Genomic DNA, 12,262 nt, shown 5'->3' with positions numbered 1-12,262 from the left:
GGCTTCCTGAGCTGAAGCTGACTGACTGCCTGTTTAGTACCTTTAGCTAGAGATCCTGACTTTGACAGTTATGGTTTATGAGGGTCAGCATGTATCATTAGTTCAGTGCACTACCTGTGCAATCGTACCTGGCAGCCCCTGTTATTCTCTCATGATGCCCCAATTAAGGGATAGACACTAGCCCACAAACTTCTCCCCCCCAACAAAAACACACAAACACACACACACACCCCTAGGAATTTTTCTGAGTTACATCAAAGCTCTCAGTCCTCATGTTCTCCACTTGTTTATGTCTTTCCTGATCTGATCCCAACCGTAGTTCCAAAGGAGAGAAGATATATAAGACTCTAGTGGTGCTTCATATACCTTGAAAGTCATAGCCAAGGTTTTTTTCAATAGCAAGAAACAGAGTTATGCTTCAAGTTGCCCTAAATAGGATATGGATGGATTCACTCTAAAGACACTGGGTACAGTTGGATTCTTGGCTGCTAGCAGTCTCACCCAAGCCTGGGCATCTGAGTCAAGAGAGTATTACAGGAGAGCTTTGGGGGTTCACAGAAAGGAGAGAAGCTGGCAGTGTTGGCTTGGGAAACAAACAGAACTCAGGGCAGCAAAAGTCACAACTGTGATCCTTCATCCTATAGGAGGAAAAGACTGGTCATTTGCTTTCACGGCAGCTGTCATGTCTGACTTCCTGCTTAAGCTCCTTAAGGACTCTGAAGCCCTGGGAGAGACTGTCCAACTGGCTGAGCCTTGGCCACACTGCACAGTGACAGGAAAGGGGTGGCCCTGACTCTGAAGTTTCCAGAGAGGTGGGCATTTCTGCTCCGAGACCACTTACGAGAAGTGGTGAGAGGTGTTTTAGGAAGGAGAGGTTGAAAGCTGGGAGCTAAAAATGATGAATATTCACCTCCAAGGCCATCTCATAATTCATGGGCAGAAAGACTCATGAGGGATGGGATCCACAAATGCCTGAAAGTGTGTCTTTCTGTCCTCTGCCCCAACCCCTGTGATCTTTTTGTCTCTGACTGCTGAACTTTCTCCATTTCTCCCTGCATGGGGTGCCTTCTGAGCCTCCATTTTAGTCGTCTGAGTTCCAGCCACACACAGAAGCTAGCATCTCTGTCCCAATTCTAAATTCTTGGGCGAGATCATCAAATTGCTTTGACTTGAATCAAGTGTCCCCCCAGGGGGTGGTCTCAGAGAACATGTGTCTTTTAAATAGAGAAGAAAACCCAAACGTGCCCTATGTTGAGCAATAAAGTTGGGGGGCATTCCCACTAGGGGTTCATATCTGTACAGATGAGGCTGTGCATAACAAATTTGAAGAGAAATTGTTGCATGAATAAACAGCATAGAGAAGTTGCAAGGGGGATGTTCAACCTATAAAGAAAGCTGGTTCCTTTTAAATCACTTTAGTCACCATGTCTGCAAGCAGCTAAATGTTTCTTGGATCCAATTTTAGCTCAGCCTTACAGCAGGTTCATGTTGCTTTATGCATCTGAATAGAGCCAAACTGTACTTCTTTAAAAATAGACCATAATTTGGACTTTCCCTAGAGCAATAGGGCCTCTTGTCCTTCTTCCCATTGAAATTAAGTTTTACTCCCTACTTGGTACCCTCCTCTAAAACTGAAATCTGCACACCCTGCCATATATGAGGCACCCTATACATATTGGTTAGGGTTTCCCCAGTGGCTCAGCAGTAAAGCATCTGCCTGCCAATGCAGGAGATGCAGGTTCAATCTCTGGATAGGGAAGATGCCCTGGCGAAGGAAACAGCAACCCACTCCGGTATTCTCTTCTGGGACATTCCATGGACGGAGGAGCCTGGTGTGCTGCAGTCCATCGGGTTGCGAAGGAGTCAGACACGACTGAGCGACTGAAACAACAATCCATATTGGTGAATGAATGAATGAATCAGCCAATGACTTCATCCATGCCACATGTTTTTTCTCCAGTAACACATAAAGGCCAAGTTTAACAGCAGGAAACTTGATCTCCTCCACCTGCTCACAGAATGACCCTCCTACTTCCTCCCAGCTTTAACTTCAGTTCCATCTCCTCTTTCACCCCTGTGGGCCAAGTCACCACCACATCCTACTTTGACCCTCTGCTGTGGCTTCTAACTGGCCTCTTCACCATTTCACCTCTTCACCACTCTGGCCCCTTGCACCCCATTCCCCCAAATGCAGCCAAAGGGAGATGCTGAAAAGTAAGCCAGGTCCTGCCATTCCTCTGGACTTGGGCCACAGGCAGCTTCGCACAGGCCCTGTGTGCTTCTCCAACCTCACCTCCAATCCTGCCTCCTCCCAGTCTGTACTCCAGCCAGGGTGTTCTCTCTTCCCTCACTCTTCCCAGGACCTTGACTCAGAGCATTTCCTTCCTTCTCTTAAGAAACCTCTTGTCCTCTGCTCCAACCTCAGTCTTTACAATCTGAGCCACCAGGGAAGCCTCCAGTCTTGCCCAGTGAACTAATTGGCCTTCAGATCTCACCTCAAATACCTCTTGCTGTCCCAGGACTGGATAAGGGCTCCTTGCTATCTGCTGTCACGCACCACCATTTTCTCTACTTTATTGCACTTACTGGAATGGTGTGAGATTGGCTTGGTTACTTGATAAGCACCAGTTTCCTCTACTGAAGTGGAAACTCCTTGAGGTCTAGGTCTATGTTAGTTTTCTCTGGCTGCCATAACAGAATACCACAAGCTGGATGACTTAAAATGACAGAAGTTTGTCTTCTCACGGTTCTGGAGGCTAGAAGCCTGAGGTCTGCTCTCTGCTGAGGTCTCTCTCCTGGGCTTGCAGATGCCCTCTCCTTGTAGTGTCCTTGCATGATCTTTCCTCTGTGTGCATGCCTCCCTGCTATTAATATCTCTTCATTTAGCCAAATTTCCTCTTCGTATAAGAACCTCTTGGGTTGTATTAGATTAGATCCCACTCTAACAGCCTCATTTTGACTTAATCACCTTCTTAACTGAGGTCAGTGCTTCAATAGCCAAGTTTTGAGAGAACACGATTCAGCCCATAACAGGGACAATGTCATGTATGTTCACCTTTGTGTCATCACCCAGGACAGAGCTTGGCATGCTCTAGGACTCCATACATATCTGTTAAATGAATGATTAAGCCCGCTCATTTTCCTTCCCCCCCAATCACATATTGTGCTAGAGGCAAAGAGGCATGGATTGTAGCAGGAGGATCATAAGCGATCACAAGAAATGTCTGCTATTCTGATCTTAAAATCACAGTTCTTTGGGGAAGCATTGCTACCTCCTGCTACCTTCACATGAGGCAAAGCCAGCATCTGATCCTTCCTGCCCTGGGAATGTGTGCTACCCTAGTGGGCTCTTGGGGGAGAAGTTTTGCTGACAGCTGCTCACCCACACCCATCCAAATGGCCCACTTTAGAAGGTGAGTCACCCAACTGCTGGGAGTGGGTCCACACAGCTCCGGGAAAGCAGTTTAGCAACAGGTACTAGGACCTAAAAAAAGGCATGTCCTGTGCCCTTATAATTCCAAAGCTAGAAATCCCAACTGAGGAACAAGCAGAGAGGGGCTCAAGACAGGTATATATCCCAGTTTTTATATAAAAAGCAATTTCTCACTACTATTTCTCACTACTGGAAAGAACCTAAATATGCCACAAGAGGAGAAAGCCTTGAGAATTTAATATATTCATATGATAGAAAATTAAGTAGCTATTGAAAAAAACTTTATAAAGAATATTTAATAATGCAAGGAAATATTACTTGAAAAAGCAGGACACAGCACTTCACAGACACTTTGATGTCACTCATACAATAAAGAACGTAACAACATGCATCAGTTCAGTTCAGTTCAGTTCAGTCGCTCAGTCGTGTCCGACTCTTTGCGACCCCATGAATCGCAGCACGCCAGGCCTCCCTGTCCGTCACCAACTCCCGGAGTTCACCCAGACTCACGTCCATCGAGTCAGTGATGCCATCCAGCCATCTCATCCTCTGTCGTCCCCATCTCCTCCTGCCCCCAATGCCTCCCAGCATCAGAGTCTTTTCCAATGAGTCAGCTCTTCACATGAGGTGGCCAAAGTACTGGAGTTTCAGCTTCAGCATCATTCCTTCCAAAGAAATTCCAGGGCTGATCTCCTTCAGAATGGACTGGTTGGATCTCCTTGCAGTCCAAGGGACTCTCAAGAGTCTTCTCCAACACCACAGTTCAAAGCATCAATTCTTCAGCACTCAGCCTTCTTCACAGTCCAACTCTCACATCCATACATGACCACAGGAAAAACCATAGCCTTGACTAGATGGACCTTTGTTGGCAAAGTAATGTCTCTGCTTTTCAATATGCTATCTAGGTTGGTCATAACTTTCCTTCCAAGGAGTAAGCATCTTTTAATTTCATGGCTGCAGTCACCATCTGCAGTGATTTTGGAGCCCCCCAAACATAAAGTCTGACACTGTTTCCACAGTTTCCCCATCTATTTCCCATGAAGTGATGGGACCGGATGCCATGATCTTCGTTTTCTGAATGTTGAGTTTTAAGCCAACTTTTTCACTCTCCTCTTTCACCTTCATCAAGAGGCTTTTTAGTTCCTCTTCACTTTGTGCCATAAGGGTGGTGTCATCTGCATATCTAAGGTTATTGATATTTTTCCCAGCAATCTTGATTCCAGCTTGTGCTTCTTCCAGCCCAGCATTTCTCATGATGTACTCTGCATATAAGTTAAATAAGCAGGGTGACAATATACGGCCTTGACGTACTCCTTTTCCTATTTGGAACCAGTCTGTTGTTCCATGTCCAGTTCTAACTGTTGCTTCCTGACCTGCATACAGATTTCTCAAGAGGCAGGTCAGGTGGTCTGGTATTCCCATCTCTTTCAGAATTTTCCACAGTTTATTGTGATCCACACAGTCAAAGGCTTTGGCATAGTCAATAAATACAGCAGAAATAGATGTTTTTCTGGAACTCTCTTGCTTTTTCGATTATCCAGCGGATGTTGGCAATTTGGTCTCTGGTTCCTCTGCCTTTCCTAAAACCAGCTTGAACATCTGGAAGTTCACGGTTCACATATTGCTGGAGCCTGGCTTGGAGAATTTTGAGCATTATTTTAGTAGCATGTGAGATGAGTGCAATTGTGCGGTAGTTTGAGCATTCTTTGGCATTGCTTTTCTTTGGGATTGGAATGAAAACTGACCTTTTCCAGTCCTGTGGCCACTGCTGAGTTTTCCAAATTTGCTGGCATATTGAGTGCAGCACTTTCACAGCATCATCTTTCAGGATTTGAGATAGCTCAACTGGAATTCCATCACCTTCACTAGCTTTCATATATACATGCAATTCACAGGAAAAAGTCTCAGTTGGTAAATAACCAAATGTTAATATTGTATTTTTTTTTCAGACTCAGCGATTTCTTTCTTTTATGCTTTTTGTTTAAAGTAGTATGTGTTGTTTTTACAACCAGAGAAGAAGGGTAGAAAGTTTTTAAGGCAGCCAGCGCTGCCTCTCAATGAAATTCCTCAACTCTGGAAAGCGCCGGCCCTGCGCCTGCTCCCCAGAGCGTCCCCGGGGCGGTCTGGCTGGCGGCGAGGGAGAGTGCTGGAATCCCCGCGGTGGGAGGCCACCGGATTGGCGTCGCGCACTGCCCGAGGTGGAAGGTCAGGGGAGGGACCAAGTCTTTCTCCCGTCCTGGAGCGAGATCTGGACTGCGCTGGGCGCCCGCAACCCTGGTGCAGTCCTCAGCCGTCGCGGCCGCCGCCCAGTCCGCTGTTCCACCGCCAGGTGCAAAATGCCGTGTCATTGGGAGAGTCTGCGGCCGGAGCATTGAATTACAGCTTAGCCAAGCTCGCGCAGGGCGGCGCGGGTGGAAGATGAGCAGAAGCCCCTGTTCTCGCAGCGCCCGCTGACAAGCGGGCTGAGCGTAGCCCGGGGCGCGGACCGAGTGGAGGCCACTGGAGCAGCCCGAGACTGGCCTGTTTTTTCTCCTTCAAGAGCCGTTGCTTTGAGCTGGGAGTCAGTGATCCGAGCCAGTCTCCCTCCACCAGCCCTCTGCTGTGAGGGGACCCACGAGCTGCGCCTCGGCAATCCCCAACCTTCCCCAGCCCTCTCCGCGCCCTGGGTGCTCGGGATCCTGACTCCCATCAGTCATGCTGAGGGTCTTCATCCTCTACGCGGAGAATGTCCACACCCCTGACACCGACATCAGCGATGCCTACTGCTCCGCAGTGTTTGCAGGTAGGAGGGGCCCGCGATCCTTCCCGGGAAGAGGGGGTGGGAGTTGGAGAGGGGACGCCGCGGCTCTCCACCTCGAACACCGGAATGTGAGAGATAAGACTCCTCGGCCAGATTGACTTTGAGTGTTCCAAAAACACACTCACTCGGAGAGAGGCGACTCGGAGAAATGGAAGCAAGAGGCAGAGGTGGTCAGTGGCCCAGAAGCTGAGCCCCGGCTGGGGCTAGGAAGGGCCTAGGGGGCAAGACCAGCATCTATCCTCCCACTCGCTGGATCTCTTAAAAGAGACCTTTTTGCATTGTGTGCTGCAAAGCGTTGTGTTGCAGGGCTCCCCGCCTCTCCCCGGAAGACTGGTCCCAGGGCTATTTATAATCCAACTCTCTTGCCTTGGCCGGGGCCTGGCGGCTGCCCTCGCCCTTTACTCTCTATCACAGGCTGGGCCTGCAGGCAGGCGCACACTGGGGACAGAGGCACCGCCCATCGGTCCAGGGGTCCTACTCTTGCTTTCGGGCACAGGATGCGGAAATTCAGCATTTTGGGGGTGGCATCCCCGTCATCAAGTGGAGGAGCCTGCTCCCCCATCAGACTGAGACCTTCCACAGGAAGGTCTTTCATGGTGATGAACGGACTCCTCCAGGAGGTGAGGGCTGGGCTCAGGCTGCTTCTCTGGGACTTCCTGTGGGCGAAGCCAGAGCTGGGGTCTATGGGCCTGTGTGTTTGGAGCCTTACTGGAGGACAAGGACCAGAGGACTGTGTGGGCCCGCTGCCCCACCCACCCTGTAGGTTTGCTCTCAGCCTCTATACCTGTCACTCCCTTTCTCCTTCAAGATCTAGCTACATCCCAGGCCTCCGGAAATCCCTGGCCATCCAATGGACTCGTTTTAGCTTCATGAGCTTTTGGTTCCCTGTTCCCAGACACCCCTGTGCCCATAGGCTCCCAGACACATGCACACATGAAATGCAGGTGACACTTGCAAGTTCCAAGGAGTAGAAACTCACAGAATGCAAGCATGTGTCCACAGCAATGTGCTTGCGTGCGCACACACACACACAAACACAAGCACACACACACTCCTGGGGGTGAGATTTCAGGTTTCTCGAGGAGGAGCTGCTGAATGGGCCCTTGGCCTGGAAAACAATGTGCTCCAGGGTGAGGGGTAGGGGGTGGTGACACTCTGGATGTGCTCTTTTCCTGACACCTTGCTTTGAACTGTTCTGACCAGTTTCCTACAGTTGCCTTCGGAAATGCGCTTTATCAAGGTGTTTCCAGGGGGAGAATGAGGGCGTGAATGGGGTGGTGGGGTGGGGGTGGGGGGTGTGCCTCCACACTTCTTCTACAACCTCAGCTCTGTGCAGGCCAGGACAGTGGTTCATCTGTAAGGCCCGGATGTGCAGCCTAGCTGAGGGCCCTGGGCTTGGAGCTGCAAGCTCCTGGGAGCCGCGTCCACTCTGTAAATAACCCCCTGGCTAAGGGGATGTGCAGCCTAGCTGAGGGCCCTGGGCTTGCAGCTGCAAGCTCCTGGGAGCCCCGTCCACTCAGTAAATAACCCCCTGGCTGAGGGGAAGGAGGATATGCTGCTGCCAGAGGGAAACAAGCACCCTGGGCTTTGAGCATCCGTCTCCCTCAGCTCATCTGCCCCACCCAGCCCTTCATCCCTGTCCCAGGGCTGAACCCACCCTGTGGATGGCACCCTCTGGAGCTGTCTAGTACAAATGAAATGCAAGAAGGGCCACTTGGGCGCTCCTGCCTCTGTTCTCAGGGGCCTTGTCTCCTCTGATGACCACTCAGCTTGAACCAGATTTTCATTCACCTTCTCTGACCACACTCCCACCTCCCAACACCTCCCCACAATACACACACACACTTTCCCCAGATTTCACAATGCCCCCACCCAGACCAAGCTCAGAACCCTAGTAAGAGAAAGGAAAGAATGAAGAATGGTTAATGAAAGGGGAAGCACTTTCTAACCTTGGAAGTGCTTTACCCACCGGAAGTCCCTCTGGCATGGTTCCTCTCCTTTCATAATTTCCTACTTCTGCCCCAGGGCTGTCTATGGAGCAATCGCTCATCCTTTATCCTCCCCCCACATGAGTCCCGCCCCCCCATCTGTCTGCTGTCAGTCTGTAGTCCTCCCCTTTGTCTGCAGCCAGCTCCTCTGAGAGGGCTCCCCCTTCCCGGCGGTAAAGGAAATATGTTGTCTGTGCTGACTGGGAGTGCCCCCAGCCTTCAGAGGGGGCTGTCTGGATGCCCCAACTCCCAGCCATCACAATCACTGCCAGGCAGTCATGGGGAGCTCAGGCCCTCCCTCCCCCAGCCCTGGCCACAGTCCACCTCCTGTGTGTTGGCCAAGCTCTTAACTTATGTCCAAATTCGGCCTCCCCGCAGCATCAGACTAGCTCCGCCTCCTCCTCCCGGCCAGGGACAGGTTGCTAAATGATTACACAGAAGGCTCTGGTCTCAGGGACACACTACTCAGAGCAGAATGGCCTTCTGGGAAGCCTCCCCTCACCAACTGGCTGGGAACTGGCCTTCTCAGACCTGTTGGGTTTGGAAACCATGGACACCCCTTCCCCCTCCACCCCGCCTTTGGCTACCTGTTTGGAATATCCTGTAATTTAACAGGTGCCTCCATGCATGCCTAAATTCACTTCCTGTTCACAGTAGCTTTGTGAGGCCATTGGGCAGGGATATTATCCCCTTTGACAGATGAGCAGAGCAGATAGGCCCAGAGAATGGCAGGGGCCTGGCCAAGGTTACACAGCGGCTAAAGCACCCACCACACCACCCCCATCATCATGCCCTCTGTTGTTCTCAGCGTCTGTGCTCATGAATAAGAAAGTGCTTTGAAAAGCATACCATGCACTGCCCACACACGAGGCACCCTGGATCCCAGCCAGAGCTAGGGAGGGCTGTGCGTGGGGTACCCAGGCTGGGCTGAGTCAAAATGGGGGGAGTGCCAGGCTGCAAGGAGTGCAGTGTATGACAAATGACCCAGAGATGGGGATTCTGATTCTGAACATGTGTATTCATCACAGTGAGAGAGAATGGTCATTCATTAAGCACAGTGTACTATTTTCATACGCTGTCTCTTTAAAAGCCACAACAATCCTATGAGATGTACTTAACTGATACTGTGCTTCCTAGGTGTAAGCTCTGTTCTAAATAGAGCTCACTTACTATGAGCTCTATCATGTTCAAGTTGCTCAATTTGTACCAGGCCCTTATATGTATTAAGGCCCTCCTTAATCCTTCTAGCAGCCATATATGGTAGTAACCATTATCACCCACACTCTACAGCACACAGACGTTAAGTCACACTAGTCATTAGTGGAGTCAGGATTCAGGCCCACATACTCTGGCTCTGGAACCCTGTTGTCTTTAACTGCCCTACCACTTCCCTCTGGCCTTGGCTCTGATTTACAAAAGAGTGGAGAGACAGCAATGAACCCGGCTTTGGCTCACACCCTGGAGCCCCGTCTCCGTCTGCACGTGGCCCCTCACACCTTGTCTTGCCTCACACTTTTTGTCCCTGCTGCCACTGGCTCTCTTTCTCCCTCGGACTCTGACATCCTCAATCTCATTCTCTGGTCTGAAGGATGCTTTCTTATCTCAGAGGGGTCTCTGCCCTTCTGCATCTTGCAGAACCAGTCACCGCTTGGTCCAGGGTGCTCCCTCTGGGCAGAACTCTTGTGCTAGGCCATTTCAAGCCTTCTGTTAGGCCTGTGGTGGCTCTTAAGGGTCTGATAAGCTGAGGCTAGGGTCATGCATCTCATGGCACTGAGGTGGGCAGCCTGCAGTGGGGGTGGCAGGCACTTGGGGGGCTCTGAAAAGGGAGCACTGTAACCTTAGGCCCCCAGCTTAGCCGATCCATTGAGGGTGGGGTGGTGGCACTCAGGAGTGAAGCCTCAGTCACATTCCAGTGGGATAAGAGCACTGAACAAGAGCAGAAGAAGGATGGTAGGCAAGAGTTCTGGCTGTAGACCCAGACTACCTGGGACCTTGGGTGTGGAATTCCAGCTCCGCCACTTTCCAGCGGTGTGTGTGACTTTGGGCAACTTACTTAACTACTCTGTGCTCGGTTTCTCCACCTATGAAATGTTGATAATAATAGTACCTGTTTTGGAGGGATGGTTCTGAAGAGTTTATGTGTTAATCCATATAAAGCACTTTGAATAATGCCCGGCACATAAATACACATTAACTATTTCACTATTATAATATATGATTATATATATTTAGCTCAGACAGTAAAGAATCTGTCTAAAATGCAGGAGACCCAGGTTCTATCCCTGGATTGGGAAGATCCCCTGGAGAAGGAAGTGGAAACCCACTCCATTATTCTTGCCTGGGAAACCCCATGGACAGAGGAGCCTGGTGGGCTACAGTCCATGGGGTCACAAAGAGTTGGACACGACTGAGTGACTAACAACATTCTAATTATTATCATGGTTAGCATGTATTGTACATATACTAAGAAATCATTGCACACATCCAAAAAGTCTTTCACAATCTTTTTGGCCTGGTCAGTCCTATCACCAGCTCTGTTGGTTCATTTACTGTCCAATCAGACTGGGCACACTGTGCTGAGCAGTGAGTGGTCACCCCTTCAGCCCCAGGGGACTCTGGCCCTGTCTCCTCTGGGAGCCCTCCCCAGGGCAGTCCTTTCTGAGGCAAGGCATTTGTCTACTTACCTAATGGCTGGCTGTGGCCATCAGGCTAGCTGGCCCTCCCCATCGGACTGGATCTTCCTTGGAATGAGCATCGCTCCTGTGACTCCCTGGGCCCACAAACATTCTCAATCTCTCTCTCCAGGCCCAAATCTCTCTCTCTCTTTTCTTCCTGCATACTGGTCTCTCCCCAGATGGGTTCATTAGGCTGAAATGTTAACAGTTGTGCATCTCCTGTGAGCCAGGCAGGCTCTGGGCTGGAAGCCCTGGTGTTTGCTTTAACCATCCCAAGAGCTCTGTGAAGTAACATTCTCTTGATTTTACAGAAGTGGAAATAGACTCCAAAAGGTCAGATCTCATGCCTTGGGACACACGGCTAGAAAAGCAAGGACTGCAATGGACGCCCAGGGCCATCTAATTGTTCCTGCAATGGGCTATTCTTCCCGGGCAGTTGGTCATGTGGTCATGTCTGTAACCAGAATAATTGTTGCCTGACACCCCTGACAGACATGTGTGGGTGCCCCTCTAATCCCAGCTGGTTGTATTGGGATATCCACGGGACACAATTTCTTCAATGAATGTGGAGGTGGGGCAGAAGGATGCATTGGACTGTTCATACTCCTGTGAGTCTTTGGACTTGGACAAATGTGCCCTGAGGAATCCTGGAAGCTCACATGCAGAGTGTTCATCTCAAGGTTGGTGTTACTGGAAGCAGAGGGCAAGGTTTATTTGCTTCCTGGATAACCCATATGAGGCTTTGGGGAAAAACAAGGCCCAGATATTAGGAGAACTGAGCTAGAGGAGACCAGTGGACCAACTCCAAGAACAAAAAGAGGCTCTCCTTGAAGTAACTCGTCTTGACTGGCAGGGAGGAAGGACCCCAAATAGGGGACAGAAGAGGGTCATAAGCCCACATCCCCAGGGGAACGTGGCAGGTGGTATAACTAAGGCCAGAGGGAGGAGCACATGCATATCTGGGTGAGTGGTGTAGGGCGAGCTGAGATGCACACTTCCAGCCAGAGGTGCTAGGTAATAAGTGTTGGGCAGATAATTAGGGCTCACAGGCCAGGTGTTCTGATTTTTCAACAGATGCTATAAATCCAGATCTCATAATGTTTAAAGTACAATTTTGTCATAAAATGTTGTGTTGATCAAAGACAACAGGTTTCTGTGCTGGGTGTGTCCCAGGAGACACCAGTGGCAGGATCTGATGGCTTCCACTGTGTTTAATCCTGGAGACCTAGGTCTGTGTCTCTTCAGGGAACAGGCAGCCAGGCTCCTCACTTGAGATGATCAGGCAGCACTTATCTGTGACTACACCACTGGGATGGCAGGGGTGAGCTTTAGTCCCCTCCCCTCTTACCTTTGTTAGCTCTGAAAT

At 50.2% G+C, this 12,262-nt stretch overlaps 1 protein-coding gene across 8 annotated transcripts in view; it reads left to right on the top strand.

Annotated features, from left to right (window-relative positions):
• Window positions 1-5,638: 5,638 nt before the first annotated feature.
• Window positions 5,639-12,262, top strand: part of DYSF (dysferlin) — a 222,320-nt gene continuing 215,696 nt past the window's right edge. For 2 of the 8 annotated variants that reach the window (XM_070798453.1, XM_070798449.1), the window contains exon 1: window positions 5,650-6,215. In XM_070798453.1, coding sequence (XP_070654554.1) covers window positions 6,128-6,215 — 88 coding nt within the window. In that variant the 5' untranslated portion in view covers window positions 5,650-6,127. Of the gene's footprint in view, window positions 6,216-12,262 lie in introns of all 8 variants that reach the window. The other 6 variants (XM_070798451.1, XM_070798447.1, XM_070798457.1 and 3 more) reach the window with 4 other exon arrangements.

The sequence above is a fragment of the Bos indicus genome, chromosome 11 (genome assembly GCF_029378745.1).
Source record: "Bos indicus isolate NIAB-ARS_2022 breed Sahiwal x Tharparkar chromosome 11, NIAB-ARS_B.indTharparkar_mat_pri_1.0, whole genome shotgun sequence".
NCBI lineage: Eukaryota > Metazoa > Chordata > Mammalia > Artiodactyla > Bovidae > Bos > Bos indicus.
Note: the sequence above shows the minus strand (reverse complement) of the source record. Positions and strands in the feature narration are given on the sequence as shown.